The sequence below is a fragment of the Ipomoea triloba genome, chromosome 6 (assembly GCF_003576645.1).
Source record: "Ipomoea triloba cultivar NCNSP0323 chromosome 6, ASM357664v1".
Taxonomy (NCBI): Eukaryota; Viridiplantae; Streptophyta; class Magnoliopsida; order Solanales; family Convolvulaceae; genus Ipomoea; species Ipomoea triloba.
The window spans coordinates 13,773,030-13,789,182 of NC_044921.1; the positions used below are offsets into that span (position 1 = coordinate 13,773,030).

The following is a 16,153-nucleotide window of genomic DNA, read 5'->3' on the forward strand; positions in this document are numbered from 1 at the left end:
ACCTATAATATAATTGTAAAATATATTATATTAAAACATTCATACTCAAGCAATAATAAAAGTAAAGTTATATCGTTAGAAACAGTACAAAGTATATAAATAAACATAATCTAATCCTCTCCTAAGTTTTCATCATTAGAATTAAAAGAATGTTCAGCTTAGAGGTGGTGCCGTGGTGGCATAGAAGTGGATAGCATCCCATTGCGACGCAACTCATCCATCAAACTTGTAATCTGAGCTTGCATTTGAGCCTGCATTTGATTTCTTTGATATGAATTGAGACATTCCAGAGGTCCTAGGAGCCATTACGAACATGGAACGAGCGAAACGAGCAAACCGAGCAAGACAGGAGCCCCGAAGGACCCGGAAAGGTGAATTCATGCGTGAAGGTCACGTGGCAGCTTTCTAGTAGCTGTCCACGCATGCCTTCACGCGTGAAGGTGGCATGGACGGGACACTGCGCGGAAATGTTTTTAAGGCAAAATTTCAGAGACTATTTAAGGCAACTTGATAGAATTTCAGAAAGAGGAGAAGAGGGAGGAAGGTCCGAATTTCCCAAGTTCTACTCTCCATTTTCTTCTTCATTTCTTAGTTTTTAGGATAGTTTAGTCTTGCAATTTCACCTTGTAAATGAAGCCTTGAAGCTTGGATTGAAGAACCTATTTCATTTACTAGGTGATTTCTATTTCAATCTCATCTATTTTTATTATCTTGTTCTTAGATTGAATTAGCTATTGCTCTTGAATTCTTGATCATGTGTGGCTAGTTTAATCTAGGGTTTGGATTGTGTGAAGCTATGTTGCTAGTGTGATGATCATATTTCTTATTTTGGATTCAAATTGCTTTGTTTGTTGGAATCTCTATTCTTGTTTATTGGTTGTTGTTTTGATGAGATCTTGTATGGATTTGGTCAGTCTATTGAGAGATTGAGTTCTTGACTCTATCATGGTTTTGATTAGAGTTGAGATTGAAGCTTTGTGGCAATCATAGATCCTATGGACTTCGTATTAGGAATAGTAGGAAAGTGTGTAGCTAAGGTGTTTGATAAAATGTCTCTTAGAACTTTGCTTGCTAAAAAGCACTCCTAAGTCTAAGAAGCCCTAGTACACAGAGGTGGAAAAGGACTAAGAAGACACACTCTTGAATAGCCAACATCATTGCACTGTTTATCCACTACTTGAGACACACTAGGATGCAACATAGATGAACACGATCCAATCCCTTGTTTTCTTATATTTGTTTTCTTACACCTTTTACCTTCACGTCTCACTACCTTATGATCCTTTATACCTCGCAACCACCATTCACCATTCACCATACTCACCACCCTATACTCTATACCTCGCATGACTCGATTGAATGAATGCATTCGCACTTGACACACCTCCACGTCCCTCCTTTGAGACTGACACTCGGGGAGTCGTAGACTCTTCGTTTTATTCTTACACACATCCATAGTATCTTGACACCTCACCCTACGCAGAAAATACATCTGTCAAAATGGCGCCGTTGCCGGGGATGTTGTGAACTATTGGAGGGAAATCACAAATGGTCAACCCTACGACTCTTGTAACTTGAAGACCAAACATATCTCCACCAATTACCTGTAGGCCATTAGATTGGCTTTAGCTGTGAATCTCTCAGGCAGGAAGACGAACAAAAACAAGGCTTACCGACAAGACCTATTTTACATGTGGAGCATGGAAAATAGAATAAATGTCAACATGGGAGCCCAAGTCAAGAAATGACTGCAATCCCAAACCAAGCAGAAGGTGCAATCAGTGTTTGGGTCTTGGAAATCACTTGGAAGGGGAAAAGAATGAAGCTTCCATGACTGCATTTTCGGTGAGAAAGTTCCAGGCAATGTATATCAAGTGGGGAAGAAATGATGCACCAGATGAGGGAGTTGATGGTAGCTCTGACAATGATGATGAGGGAAATGACGAGACACAGGCGCGGGAGCAAGGTGAGCCTAGTGCACAGCACGAGGGCCCGACCATGATGGATTGGGAGGCTACTCAAGCTTTCCACAGACAGCTCCATGAGGAACAAATGGCATACATGCGCGCACAGAGCTCACGACAGGAAGAACAATATACCTCGTTGTATTTTCACAAGGACAGACAAGAGGAACATTTCCAATCGCTTTACTTGACCCAAAATGAAGAGATTCTCCGCACAAGGAGAGCAGTGGAGGAGAATGCACGCTTGATTCAAGAGCTTCAGGCTCAATTCGCGAGACAGTTCCATCCTCCGTCTTTTGGTGATCAATGATGAGCTTCCCATTATCCCGGCATTTGATGAATGAGAAAAGAGTTCCCAGAAACACTGTTACTAAGTTCGAGTCCCATCAAAACATTAGGTTCCCTATGCGTGGGGTTCCGCCTTTATTTTCTTTATTTGCTTCTAATTACTTTCATGCTTATTATATTTACTTGCTTTACTTTTTATGCTTTTTCATATTTAGTAGTCTATTTGGACTATTTAGCATTTATATCTTTAAGTAGTTAATTTCATAAGTTTTATGCATTTATCTAATTTGCATTTACTTTGCTTTATTTAGTTTGAGATATTCTATCAAGTTCTTAATAATTGAATAGTCTAGCTTATAATTGCTATTATATATCTTGTTATTATCTTTTGAAAATAGAGCTTTAATAACGGAGGCCGACCGATGTTGGAAGCTAAAGTGTGGAAATAGGGATGCATACTTGGTTTAACCTCTTATGCCTTTTCTATTTTATGCCCCGTTTTCAAATTTAAAGTGTGGAAAACTGTTTATATAGCTTTGTATGTGTTCTTATAAGCTTGCTATGTTATTTTATCATTTAAGGATCATATAGTATACCCTACATCCCAGAGCAAATTCCAAAGTGTGGAAATGGATTCTTATTTCCAATGATTATTTAAACCCGTTTTCCTTTATCCCATGAGTCCGAGGTAACATCGAGGACGATGTTCTTTTTAAAGTGTGGAAAGGATGCACTTTGAGCTTAATGTTTATTTGCTTAGAGTCGAAAGTTAGTCTCTTGGGCATGATAAACGGGTGTGTTTACAAATTGAAGACTGAGTTATTGTTTGTGTTATCTAGGGAGAATTTTGACTAGATGCCAAAAAAATTTATTCTTGAAATATCTTTGAGGAAGTTACTTTTCGCACCCATGAGAGTGTTTAGAGTCAAATAAGTTTATATTCTTGCCTGTTTGCATGATGTTCACCTCTTATTTACGTAGGACCTTAGTCAAGGATCTCTCGAAGTGGAAGTGTGCACTTTTTAATTTGAGAAAGATAATTTTTAGAGAGGCCCGTAATTAAACTAATTTTGGTAGGGCATGTGGCAAAAGGTGAGCCTATTGGTGAGCTTAAGAACGAAAAATCCCTTAATCCCAAAAGAAAAAGGCATGAGGGGTTGCATGGAGAAACAGTTGAAAAGGCAAAAAGGCCAATCCTCGAGATAAAAAATTGATGAAAGCCACTTCGCTGGGTTGTATTCAACCATAGTCTTCGGTAAGCAAAAAGCTATACCTGGAGTCGGTTGTCCACATAAAATGTTCCCAGGAAATGAGAAAATAGAGAGGAGGTGAGCCGCTTCGCTAGGATTCGGGCACCCATTGCACTGTCTTCGAAAAAGCATGGAGCTCCATGTGAAGTCGGGTCCCTCGATGGCGTTATCCTAGGAAGTGAGAAGAAAAGAGGGACCGCCCCAAGCCATTGGCGGTGAGTGGTCCATGCCCCTACCCTCACTTATTTTATCGTTGGGCTTTGGCGTTTAGGACGGAAGGGTTGATTAACTAGTGTCCATCGTTCCCACTAGTGGGATCGGCTAGATGCCCTAATTAAATGAGAGGTGAATCCAAATTTGGGATTGCATGCTTGCACGTGGTGTGAGAAGTGTGTTCCCCTTGTTTTAATTGTTTATCTACGAAGGGTTTTTACTTCCCGGAAATATTCATTGAGTTGTATGACATCTAACCTACATTCTTTGTAGATAACATAAAAGTTTCCCCCTCTTTGATAGACTTAAGCACTCATAATTTTGATTGACCAAGAGTTCCGTATTGAATGAGTTGGTATCTTGGAAGCTTATGTGCTTAGAAGTGAATTGTCTTACTTGAGGACAAGCAAGAAATAAAGTGTGGAAACTTGTTAAGCTCCCAAGACACCTAATATTTGAGTATAAATAAGAGTGTTTTATAGAATTTCTAGCATCCTTAAGTGATAATCTTGTGAAATTTGTGCTTTAAATTCATTAACCACACGCAAAGCTATCTTTGGTATGAATTGAGACATTTCAGAGGTCCCGGGAGCCATTAGGAACAAGGAACGAGCGAAACGAGCAAACCGAGCAAGACAGGAGCCCCGAAGGACCCGGAAAGGTGCATTCACGCGTGAAGGTCACGTGGCAGCTTTCCAGTAGTTGTCCATGCATGCCTTCACGCGTGAAGGTAGCATGGACAGGACAGTGCGCGGAAATGTTTTTAGGGAAAAATTTCGGAGACTATTTAAGGCAACTTGATGAATTTCAGAAAGAGGAGGATAGGGAGGAAGGTCCGAATTTCCCAAGTTCTACTCTCCATTTTCTTCTTCATTTCTTAGTTTTTAGGATAGTTTAGTCTTGCAATTTCACCTTGTAAATGAAGCCTTGAAGCTTTGATTGAAGAACCTATTTCATTTACTAGGTGATTTCTATTTCAATCTCATCTAGTTTTATTATCTTGTTCTTAGATTGAATTAGCTATTGCTCTTGAATTCTTGATCATGTGTGACTAGTTTAATCTAGGGTTTGGATTGTGTGAAGCTATGTTGCTAGTGTGATGATCCTATTTCTTATTTTGGATTCAAATTGCTTTATTTGTTGGAATCTCTATTCTTGTTTATTGGTTGTTGTTTTGATGAGATCATGTATGGATTTGGCCAATCTATTGAGAGATTGAGTTATTGACTCTATCATGGTTTTGATTAGAGTTGAGATTGAAGCTTTGTGGCAATCATAGATCCTATGGACTTCGTATTAGGAATAGTAGGAAAGTGTGTAGCTAAGGTGTTTGATAAAATGTCTCTTAGAACTTTGCTTGCTAAAAGGCACTCCTAAGTCTAAGAAGCCTAGTACACAGAGGTGGAAAAGGACTAAGAAGACACACTCTTGAATAGCCAACATCATTGCACCATTTTTCCACTGCTTGAGACACACTAGGATGCGATATAGATGGACACGATCCAATCCCTTATTTTCTTATATTTGTTTTCTTACACCTTTTACCTTCACGTCTCACTACCTTATGATCCTTTATACCTCGCAACCACCATTCACCATTCACCATACTCACCACCCTATACTCTATGCCTTGCATGACTCGATTGAATGAATGCATTCGCACTTGACACGCCTCCACGTCCCTCCTTTGAGACCGACACTCGAGGAGTCGTAGACTCTTCGTTTTATTCTTACACACATCCACAGTATGTATCTTGACACCTCACCCTACGCAGAAAATACATCTGTCAAGGAATGATAGGAGCAGCGGAGCACGAACTGGGCAAGAAACAAGCAAAGGAGCTGCCACACGGCCACCCACACAGCCGTGTGAGTGGTCGTGAGACCACTAAAGCCAAGTATGAAATCGCGACCTCCTCATGGCCAGGCTCACGGCTGTGAGGTTGGCCCTGAGGCCTGCGCTGTCTGCTATTTAAGCAACGTTTTTCTGCAACTTTCGGAGATTTCGGACCATAGCAAGTTTTGGTTTATTTTTCCTCTTCTCTTTAGATTTCCCTAGCATAGATTAGCATATTTTTACATAGATTACTTTGATTTCAAGCTTGAATTGCGGATTGGATTGGTTTTCTACCATGGTTTCTTCTTCTTCAATATTAAAGTTTCCTTTATTCCTTATTTACTCTTTTCTTAATTTTCTTGCAATGTTGATGGTGATTTACTTTAGCTTTGCCTTGTTTACCATTATGATGCGTGAGTAGTTAGCTTTTGGGTTTGGATTAGGGTTCAATGGCTATTCTTGATGTTAGGTTTGTGATTATTGCATAAAAGGGATAAATCATTCCCCTATGGTTCTTATGTTTGAATTGGATTATTAATTCTTCTTGTTAGTGATTGATGCGCAACAATTGTTAGCTTGTTTTGGAGAGGCTTTTATTGCAATGAAAGTTGGATAAAAGACTCAAGCATAACCAATTTCGAACCCAATTTTCCTACTATGAAAATAGGTGTATGTAATTTGTGGCTTATAATGCTTTTGTGTTTCAAGGGTTACGATTGATGCATCACGAAAATGGGAAAATCCTACTCCAATTCTTGTTTATTGATTACTACCTTAGCTTAGACTTGAATTCTTATGTGCATTGCCATAAATCCCTTGGTGAATTGTTTTCCCCTAATTCTGAGATTGTTAATGCATCAAGCTAAGAAAGCAATACCTCTAATCTAGATCTATTCTTTTATCATATAGTTAATCCATATTTCATTTGCAATCCTTTGTAATAAAAAACCCAAAAATATTAGTTTTACTTTCCATTCTTTAATCTTAGCTTGCTTGGATTCTAGTCAATTCCAAAACATTAGTGCCTAGAATTTTACATATCATACAAGTACGTGCCATAGCCCCAATCCTCAGCAGAACGACATTCTCACCATTTTTTCACTATCACAACTTTACTCATCAATTATATAGGATAAATTCATACATATGTAATTGATTATCGAATTTGTTTATTTAAATAGGTAATTCATGTTATATGAATGCAAGATAATATAGGAGATTCATTATAATTGTCACTAAGATAAATGTTTGCAACTTTGTAAAATTGATAGTCTAAATATATATATATATATATATATATATATATATATATATATATATATATTATTTTTGGTTTGAATTTCTCTAAGTCTTCTTAATTCTCTTTTGGGTAGCATTGTCATTGTCTTCATCTTCAGTATTTGTCATCTGTTTTTTTTTTTTTGCTGGTAGTGTGTTATTTGCAATTGGGTTACTAGTTGTAGCATAGATAGCAACGACATGCAATGAGATTATGGTGTAGGAAGCTGAGGATTTGTCTTATTGTGTATGTGACTGAGATCTTAGTTGTACTATAAACTCTTGATCTTGCAATTAAATTTTTATTGAATTGATACTGACCTTGGAATTAAATTGTTTGTCACTTTGTGCATAAACCTTTTTTAAACAGTGGGTAAATGCTATATACCAAGTACTTTTGTTGTTAAGGTTGATACTGATTTTGCCATTAATCTAAGTATGTTGAGTCTAGAAGATGAAATGAATTGTAGTTTACATTTGTTCTAATATATTTAATGAAAACACAATAAGTATTTTACATACCGAATCAATGAATGCAGCAACGGTGGCTATTTTGAAATTTCTTCATTTTCTAGATTTGCCAAATTGATTGCAATGTTGTTGTAGTTTCGGCATATTTTCATTGTGTTAAGTGAGTCACGCTGTTCTATTGTCCTACGTTGACATTTTTAATAATGAGTTTAAATGTAGCTATGTAAGATAATGATCTAATTAACATTTATATATTAGAGTTTTTTCCCAAAATGGTCCCTCGACTATTGACCATTCTCAATTTTACATTTCGACTTCTAAATGCACCCAATGTGGTCTCCTGACTTTTAAAAAGTTCCCCAATGTGGCCCCCCGTTAGGTTTTTGGTTAACCCAACGTTAAAAGTGAGGGTATTTCAGTCAGTTCACAGTGTTGGTGCCCATTACAACTGCTAGTCATCGTTCCTTTTGTCATCCGTTCAAAAATTAACCCCAAATTGAAAAAAAAAACCCTTAATTAGAAAATTGTTGAAGCTTGTTGACGAAGGAGACGCAAGGTCTGGGACGATTCCATGGGGCTTCGAAGGTCTGGGAGTACCTGGCCAATATACAGTACGCAATTTTGTTTATTTTGTCAGAATGTGAGGCTTTTATAGGGTGAATTAAAGATGGGGGTCGAGGGGACCACTAGGTAGCTTTTGTATAAAAATATGTTTGTTTTAGAGTTCCATTTTTAGGGTTCCATGTTTTGGTGGTATAAAAGGGTGTAGAGGGGACACCTGGAACATTGTTTTTGGTTGTAGGATTCTAAGTTTGATGTGTATTTGTAAAATAGTTTCTGGGTGGGGGACCACTGTTATTTTTGTTTTTTATTGAACTGAATATGCATTTCTTTTTGTACTGAACTGTAGGGTTCCAATTTTTTGCTTTTGTATTGTACTGTAGGGTTCTATTTTTATGCACCTTAACTACTCATTTTTACGCAATTTAGTTAATAACTGTTTAAATTTGTGCAATTAGATCCATTTGTATGTAAGAGTAGGGTGATAGTAGGTAATTTTTATTTAAAAAAAAAAAAGAAAATCAAAATTTCCTCCGTTCAGATCGATAGAGAAGCCATGGTCGGCTTCTCCGTTCAAGTTGACAGAGATGCGAGGCAAGCTTCTCCATCCAACTAGACGAAGAAGCTATGCCTACTTCTTCGATCCGTTGGACGGAGAAGCTAAGGTGACTTTTAATAATTATTTTTAAAAAAATTATGTATTTTGGACAGAGAAGTCATACCGGATTATCCATCCAGTTGGACAACGACATTCTAACCTAATTTGCACTTATTTTAGGTGGATAAAAGTTAGTTAGAGGACTAAATAACTTTAAAAATTGGCAAAAACTTGTGTGAGACCGTCTCACGGATCTCCATTCGTGAGACAGGTCGGGTCACACAATTATATGGGTCAACATGTGCATATCATGTGCATTTTTATGTTTATCTCTCTCTCTCTTTAGTATCTCATCCAACGCTATCTATTCTCATCACTCGCTGCATCCGACACTACTTATTTCTCACTCTCTGCATCTCACGCCTCTCATCCTTGCATCTTGCCCTCACCATCTCCATCTCCTCCCATCTCCTCCACTCAAGCTCTCCGTCTCCTCCAATCTCCGCCGCTCAAGCCATTAAATCTACATATGGATCACTCATCAATCACATTTCAACCCTGAGATGTGTACATATTTGACCAAAAACAAGAAGAAAAATAATTAGAGTCACTCTTTCCATGCCTCAAATATTATACATCAAGAACAATATATTGGAGGCATGTATTAATAGAAAAAACAAATCCAGGTTTTATTTAAGCAAATATTGTTGGAAAAGAAGAGACATGGAAGATAGCAGCACCAAATCAAGAACAAACCAATAAACAGAAACTTGAACAAGAATTTCCCCAAAGTTTTACTCTGTTTCTGCCTTTCACACCTTGCATAAATGCTCAGAAAAATGGTACAATTAAATCTGAAAGTACAAAAACTGAAAAAGACACAATTAAACAACTAATCTGAGGACATGCCAAAGAATTATAATTCGTTCAAATGTAAAAAAGGCTAGTCTTGGGAGTTTATACAGAACCATACCTCATCAATTGCTAACTTCTGTAACAATTTCCCTTAGAACAACATTAACTAAAGCAAAAGAAATCAAACACTAGTTCACCTTAGAAACAACCAATTACTCCTTAGCAACTAACATTACTCACCTTATTAAATCTAATACTTTATAGTACAAATATACTACTCACCTTATTAAATCTAATACTTTATAGTACAAATATACTACTTCATATCACAAATGAATAATCATGACTTTAACCATCAAACACAATACTTTATAGAGCAAATATACTACTAAATAGCACAAATGAATACTTAACACTTTAACCATTAAATCTAATACTCTATAGCCTAAACCTAGTACTTTATAACACAAATGAATACTCAACACAACTATTACATATAATACTTTAACCAAATGAATACTCAACACAACTATTACATATAATACTTTAACCATAAAAAACAATACTTAATAGCACAAATATACTACTTCATAACAAAAATGAATGCTCAACACTTAAAACATTAAATCTAACACTTTATGGTCCAAATATACTACTTCTTATCACATATGAATAATCATTACTTTAACCATCAAACACAATAATTTATAGAGCAAATATACTACTTAATTGCACAAATGAATACTCAATACTTTAAGCATTAAATACAATACTTTGTACCCAAAAACTAATACTTTATAACACAAATGAATACTCAACACTTTAACCATTACATCTAATACTTTAACCATCAAACACAGTACTTAATAGCACAAATATACTACTCCATAACAAAAATGAATTCTCAACACTTAAAGCATTAAATGTAAGAATCTTTCAATATATTTATGTTTTTATTACAGTATGAAACTAACTAATCAACATTCTCACTGTCTAGCTAGCCTCAAATCAAGTTACCATTGTGTTGTCTCTTTTTGTTTACCTTAGTTCATTTGTATCAAGAACAAAAATATATAAATTACAAGGAACCATGCCATATGTATTAATCAGAAATTCTTCATTACCACAACAATTTGTTAAACATGAGTCATAGGAAACCAGTTGATTTGGTGCTTGAACTATTGAATTAAAGCTCATCTCTATGAACAAGATAATGATCTAATCCTATGATTACTTTGGTACTATCTAACTGTTGATATGTCCTAAAACACTGAAGTAATAAATATAAAAGTTGTCTACAAGTCTATGGCTTCTTCTAATAAGTTGTACCTTATAACTTGTTTGGAAGTGAATGTCTCATTGTGTGCTCTAAACAGGGACAATCACCAAAAAGAGTCCTTCAAAATGCCCCATTTTTTAGCCTTTGGTGCCCACTAGAATCATACTTGCAACAATTCTGCCATCATTATATATATATATATATATATATATATATATATATATATATATATATATATAATACTATATGGTCCAAATATACTACTTCTTATCACATATGAATGATCATTACTTTAACCATCAAACACAATAATTTATAGAGCAAATATACTACTTAATTGCACAAATGAATACTCAATACTTTAAGCATTAAATCCAATACTTTGTACCCTAAAACTAATACTTTATAACACAAATTAATACTCAACACTTTAACCATTACATCTAATACTTTAACCATCAAACACAATACTTAATAGCACAAATATACTACTTCATAACAAAAATGAATACTCAACACTTAAAGCTCTAAATCTAATACTTTATAGTGCAAATACACTACTTCATATCACAAATGAATGATCAACACTATATCACAAAACATAATACTTTATCTCATAAATCTAGATACCTATGTACAACCGTCTTTGATTTTACAAAAATGGCAGAGTTATCGGCGACGAGTATACGATAGACTTACTGCATGCAAACACAAAACTCCTTGTTATAATGACGAACATCATGAGAGAAATTAAATAGAAGAAGTCTAGAGTAATAGCCAGTTACCGATGCGAACCGCGAGAAATTAAACCGAAGAAACGGAGAGTAATAGGTATCAGCAGCGAGATTTCTCTAGCTAACGAAATCCGACTTGTTGCAAATGCAAAACTCATTGTTATAATGGTGACCACCACAAGAAATGGAAGAATCAGAGTGTGCCGCGAGAAATGGAAGAATCGGAGTGTAATAGCAAAACCCTAGCAAATTTTACACATTAAAATTATCAAAAATAAAAACTCACCTGAGATTGTGAAGAAAATGCACCTTTCTGAAGAGAAGATTTGAAAATTGGATGAAAAAAATGGAGGGGAACTCTGTGTCTTTGCTGCTGATGAAGAACACGGGAAATGCAAAAAAATGGAGCAAAATTTAATAAAAATGAATTAATAAAATTGAGCTAAAAAAAGCCCATATCTGATTGTTAAAAAAAGTAGCCCAAAACATAACTAACCCATAAACTAAATATGACCCAAATTATGTGACCCGACCCGTCTCACGGATTAAGACCCGTGAGACGGTCTCACACAAGTGTTACCCTTAAAAATTATGTCTTAACGTATGACAAAATAGCTTTAAAAATTGTTTTATACCTACCCATTTATAAGAGTCTACTCAAAAATCGGTGCAAGTAACGTCTATGACTTTTAATGTTCATATCATGAATGCCATTCTGTTGGTCATATGCGTAATGAAACGCGTCATAATTGTATTTCTTCAAACCCAACTTTTCTTTATGTTATGACACTAGGGCTGTGAAAATGGGTTAAAGCCCGCCCCGCGGTGGGACGGGTTAGGGTTATGGCAAAACAGGCCCACGAAAATGCGGGCCTAACAGGGCGGGCTAGATTCGACCAGCGACCCGCGGGCCGAATAATTAAAAAATATATTTATTGAAAATATTGTTGATCATACACTTCAATTTCTATTTTATTCAATTTTGTTGAAAATTATTAAGCAAAGAAGTACTAATTACATCCATATAGTCATGTGAAAATATGCAATAAATAAGTATACTTATATGGCACTTTGGCAATTGGTAGTAATGTAGTATACTTATTTGTTGTGTAATTGTTATATATATATATATATATATATATAGAAATAGAAATAGAAATAATTTCAGGTGCGGTCGTGCTCTCCCGTGCGGTCACACACCACTCAATGTTACGAAATACACCACTCAATGTTAAGAAACACACCACAATGTTAAGAAACACACCACAGTGCATATTTGTGTGGTGTGTTTCTTAACATTAAGTGGCGTATTTCGTAACATTGAGTGGTGTGAGTCGCACGGGAGAGCACGGTCGCACCTGATCATGACATCACTACTAATTTGTTATTTTCCAATCCCTTAACGGCATTAGGAATTGAACATCTAACCTTTGACATCTTAATTTAAAGTTAAACTTGACGTTATTTGACCATAATACCCTTTTAAAATTTATCACAATTTTTCTTTCAAAATTTATTACCATTGACACGCGTCTATCATCTTTAAATACTAGTGGTCCAGTGGGAATCTTTAAATACCAAACGTTTTTTTTTTTGTGGCATCACATTATATGGAGTCAGCTTGGATTGTCGAGAACACACATGGTTGAAGATTTTTGTCGAGATTTTTTTGGCATCACATATATGTTCCTATCTTACTATTTTGCATGCTAGTGGGTCATCTCATCTCATCTGAGTCTATATAATTGAGTGTTTTTGCCCCTCCCTAAGCACCAAACCAAATTAAACACACATTTATCTATCTCTGGTCTCAAAAATGAAGACGACACCAATAATCCTTTTGGTTCTCTCCATTTCTTTCCTTCCATTGGCCATCTCCGGCCTCCCTCCACTCATCCGCCTCCCCACAAATCCCAACTTAATCGACGCCATCTTAGACACGGACGGCAACCCAGTGGTCGCCGGAGCCAAATACTACGCCATCCCAGCCCTCATCGGCGTTGAAGGCGGCATAAGCGTGGCTAACCCGGACACAGGAAACCCCTCCGCCTGCCCCACCGACGTAGTAATAAACGTCACATTAGCCGGCCAAGAACCTCCCGCCGTGAGTCGTCTTTTAACTTTCTACCCTCTAAAACTTGAGGCCGAGGCCTCACGCGCCGCCGCCGACACCGCTGACATCATCATAGAGCAGTACCCACTGAACGTGGCCTTCGACTCGCGGGACCCATCGGATCCCTGCGCTAAGGAGAATGTTTGGAAGCTTAATGATGAGGCGGCAATAGTGACCGGTGGCGTTATAGGCAAGGAGGATGATCTTGACAACTGGTTTAGGATTCAGAACGATATTAATGGAAGAGGGTACCTTTTCAACTGGTGGCCAAGCCTTTGCCTTGGCTGCAGGATTGGTTACTTTCGTATTGGCACAGTCGGTGATGGACATCAGCTGGGAATCAACTACAGGGACGAAGCGCTATACCCTTTTGAATTCGTAAAGGCTGAGTGATCAAAGCCGTACGTTGAACCATCAAAAATCTTGCATTGCATGCAATATATATGTGTATTAATAATTAAAGTTTAAATAATGGCTTTGCTACCCCGTTATGGAAAGCCTACGCCACATGTATGATGTATCCCATAATTGCGTGCACATGGGAGTATAAACTGGGTGGGTGCCACTAGATCACAAGCTTATTGACAACCTAACTCATATTTAATCAAGCATTGATAAATGTAATAACTTTCAATTAAAGTAACTAAACAATAAAAATTATATTTTCTTTTTTTGGATGGTAGGTCGAGCTAAAATTTTTATTGTTTGGTTTCATTTAACCTAATTGATATTTTAATTGGCCATTGATAAATATAATAAGTCTAAACTAAAGAAATTTAAAAAAAAAATTAAATGTTTTGAGCTGTGGGCCAGGTAAAGCCAATGTTTTCACTTTTTTGGCCTAACTCAATCGGACTCGCAACCATACTACCTCAATTCAATTTAAATAATAACTGTACAGGTGATATGTCAAGCCACCCATTTAACACTACTCAAAGGAAGAGAAAGAAAGATAACTGAAAATTTTTAAAAATATCTAAGTGAAAGTCTCGATAGACATTTTTAACCAAAAAAGCTTTCTATTAAGTAAGCATAGTAACTTAGATGCATAGTGTAGCAGTGGGATCCAAAAAACTTTCTTTTAAGTTAAAAACAAAATGAATAAAGGACAAAAAATTTCGCTAAAATTCTTCACTATTTTTTTAATGTAAAGTGAGGTCCGTCATAACAAAGTAATCCAATTAAAAAAAAAAAGTTTTGTTGCCAAATTTTAATAAAAATTTTAGAATCTGGTAACCCTATCTATTTTAAATGTCCGGGTTTAGTGGGAATCTTTAAATTTCAAAACTTTTTTTTTTTCATCAAATTTATGTACCTACCGTACTATTTTGGCTAAAACTAATGCTACATCCCCTAATTTATTTTTTCTATATTTTTTCTCTTTTCTATATTTTTTCTCTCTTGATTTGGCTGCTACTACTACTACTACTACTTAAGGGCATTTTAGTCATTTTATCGCTTCTTACCTTTCAATTCCCCGTACTCCTATTTATGCCTATCAAACTGTAATTTCAATTCCTACTTTATTCATTGAATTGCAAATTACAATTCTTTCAAATTCCTACTTTATTCCTACTTTATTCATTGAATTGCAATTCCACCGAATTACAATTCTTTTCCCCCCTTCCTACTTTATTCATTGAATTGCAATTCCACCGAATTACAATTCTTTTCCCCCCTCCCAACCAAACTCCCTGTTAATGTTTCATATTATGAATGTCACTCTACAAGCTTGATGAGCAGCATGACATTTGGATGCCACTCCAACCTCAATTTTTTATTTTTTTGATGTCATGACACTTCTAGCTTGTTATTTTCATTTCCTTATTTACTTTAGGGATGGGGGATCGATCCTTTGACATCTTAATCTAAAGTGTCAAAGGTTGGTATCATTTGACCAAAATATTCTTTTAAAATTTATCACATTATTTTTCATTTTAAACTTATTGCCACACATCTATCATCATTCTTTTAAAAAAAGTACTAAGTACTTAAGTAGTAACTACTAACTAGTAAGGTTATTAATTTATTATGCGTATATGGATTCTGAAAAGTAAAAACTGAAAACAATCTTACAATCTACCAAACACTAATTGTGGACTTGTGCTTTATTTACTTATTCATGATAGCATGTACTTATTTGCCTACTCATTGCTAAAATGATAGTTTTACGCCAGTATTGACAGCTAGCCCACTAATGGATAAGTTAATAGAGGACTAAATTAAGTAAATATTGCATAATTGAGGACTTTATTGTGTATGAATGATAGTCAAAAATCAAATCGATAATTTCGCAATAGTCAAGGGATTATTTTAGTAATTAACTCACCCCAAAATGAATATCTAAAGTTGGCCAAACTGCCAATTTATAAAGGTGAGAAAAAGAATAGATTATTTTAGATAAGGAAAATTACATTTTTAGTCCATTAATTATACACATATTATAGAGTCATTTCCATTTTTGGTCCTATTGTTATTTGGGCATTGCCAATTTTAGTCCACTTTATTAATTTTTGCCACATTGCGGCCAGTCTTATTTAGTCATTACCACTTTTAGTCCACCATTAAAATTTTCGTCAAATGGCCGTCCTAAACAGGGGTATGTTTGGTCTTTTCATGCTTTGGTCATCTCCTTGACCCTTTGCGGTGGTTTTCCTTACACATTTTCATCCAATGAAGAGGTCCAGCGAAAGCCATGTAAGCCACATTACA

General features: G+C 35.9%; 1 protein-coding gene across 1 annotated transcript; it reads left to right on the top strand.

Moving 5' to 3' along the window:
* Positions 1 to 13,144: 13,144 nt before the first annotated feature.
* On the top strand, positions 13,145 to 13,834 carry LOC116023504 (cysteine protease inhibitor 7-like). Its single transcript, XM_031264508.1, has one exon. The coding sequence runs from the start codon at positions 13,145 to 13,147 to the stop codon at positions 13,832 to 13,834; it is 690 nt and encodes a 229-aa protein (XP_031120368.1).
* Positions 13,835 to 16,153: the final 2,319 nt, after the last annotated feature.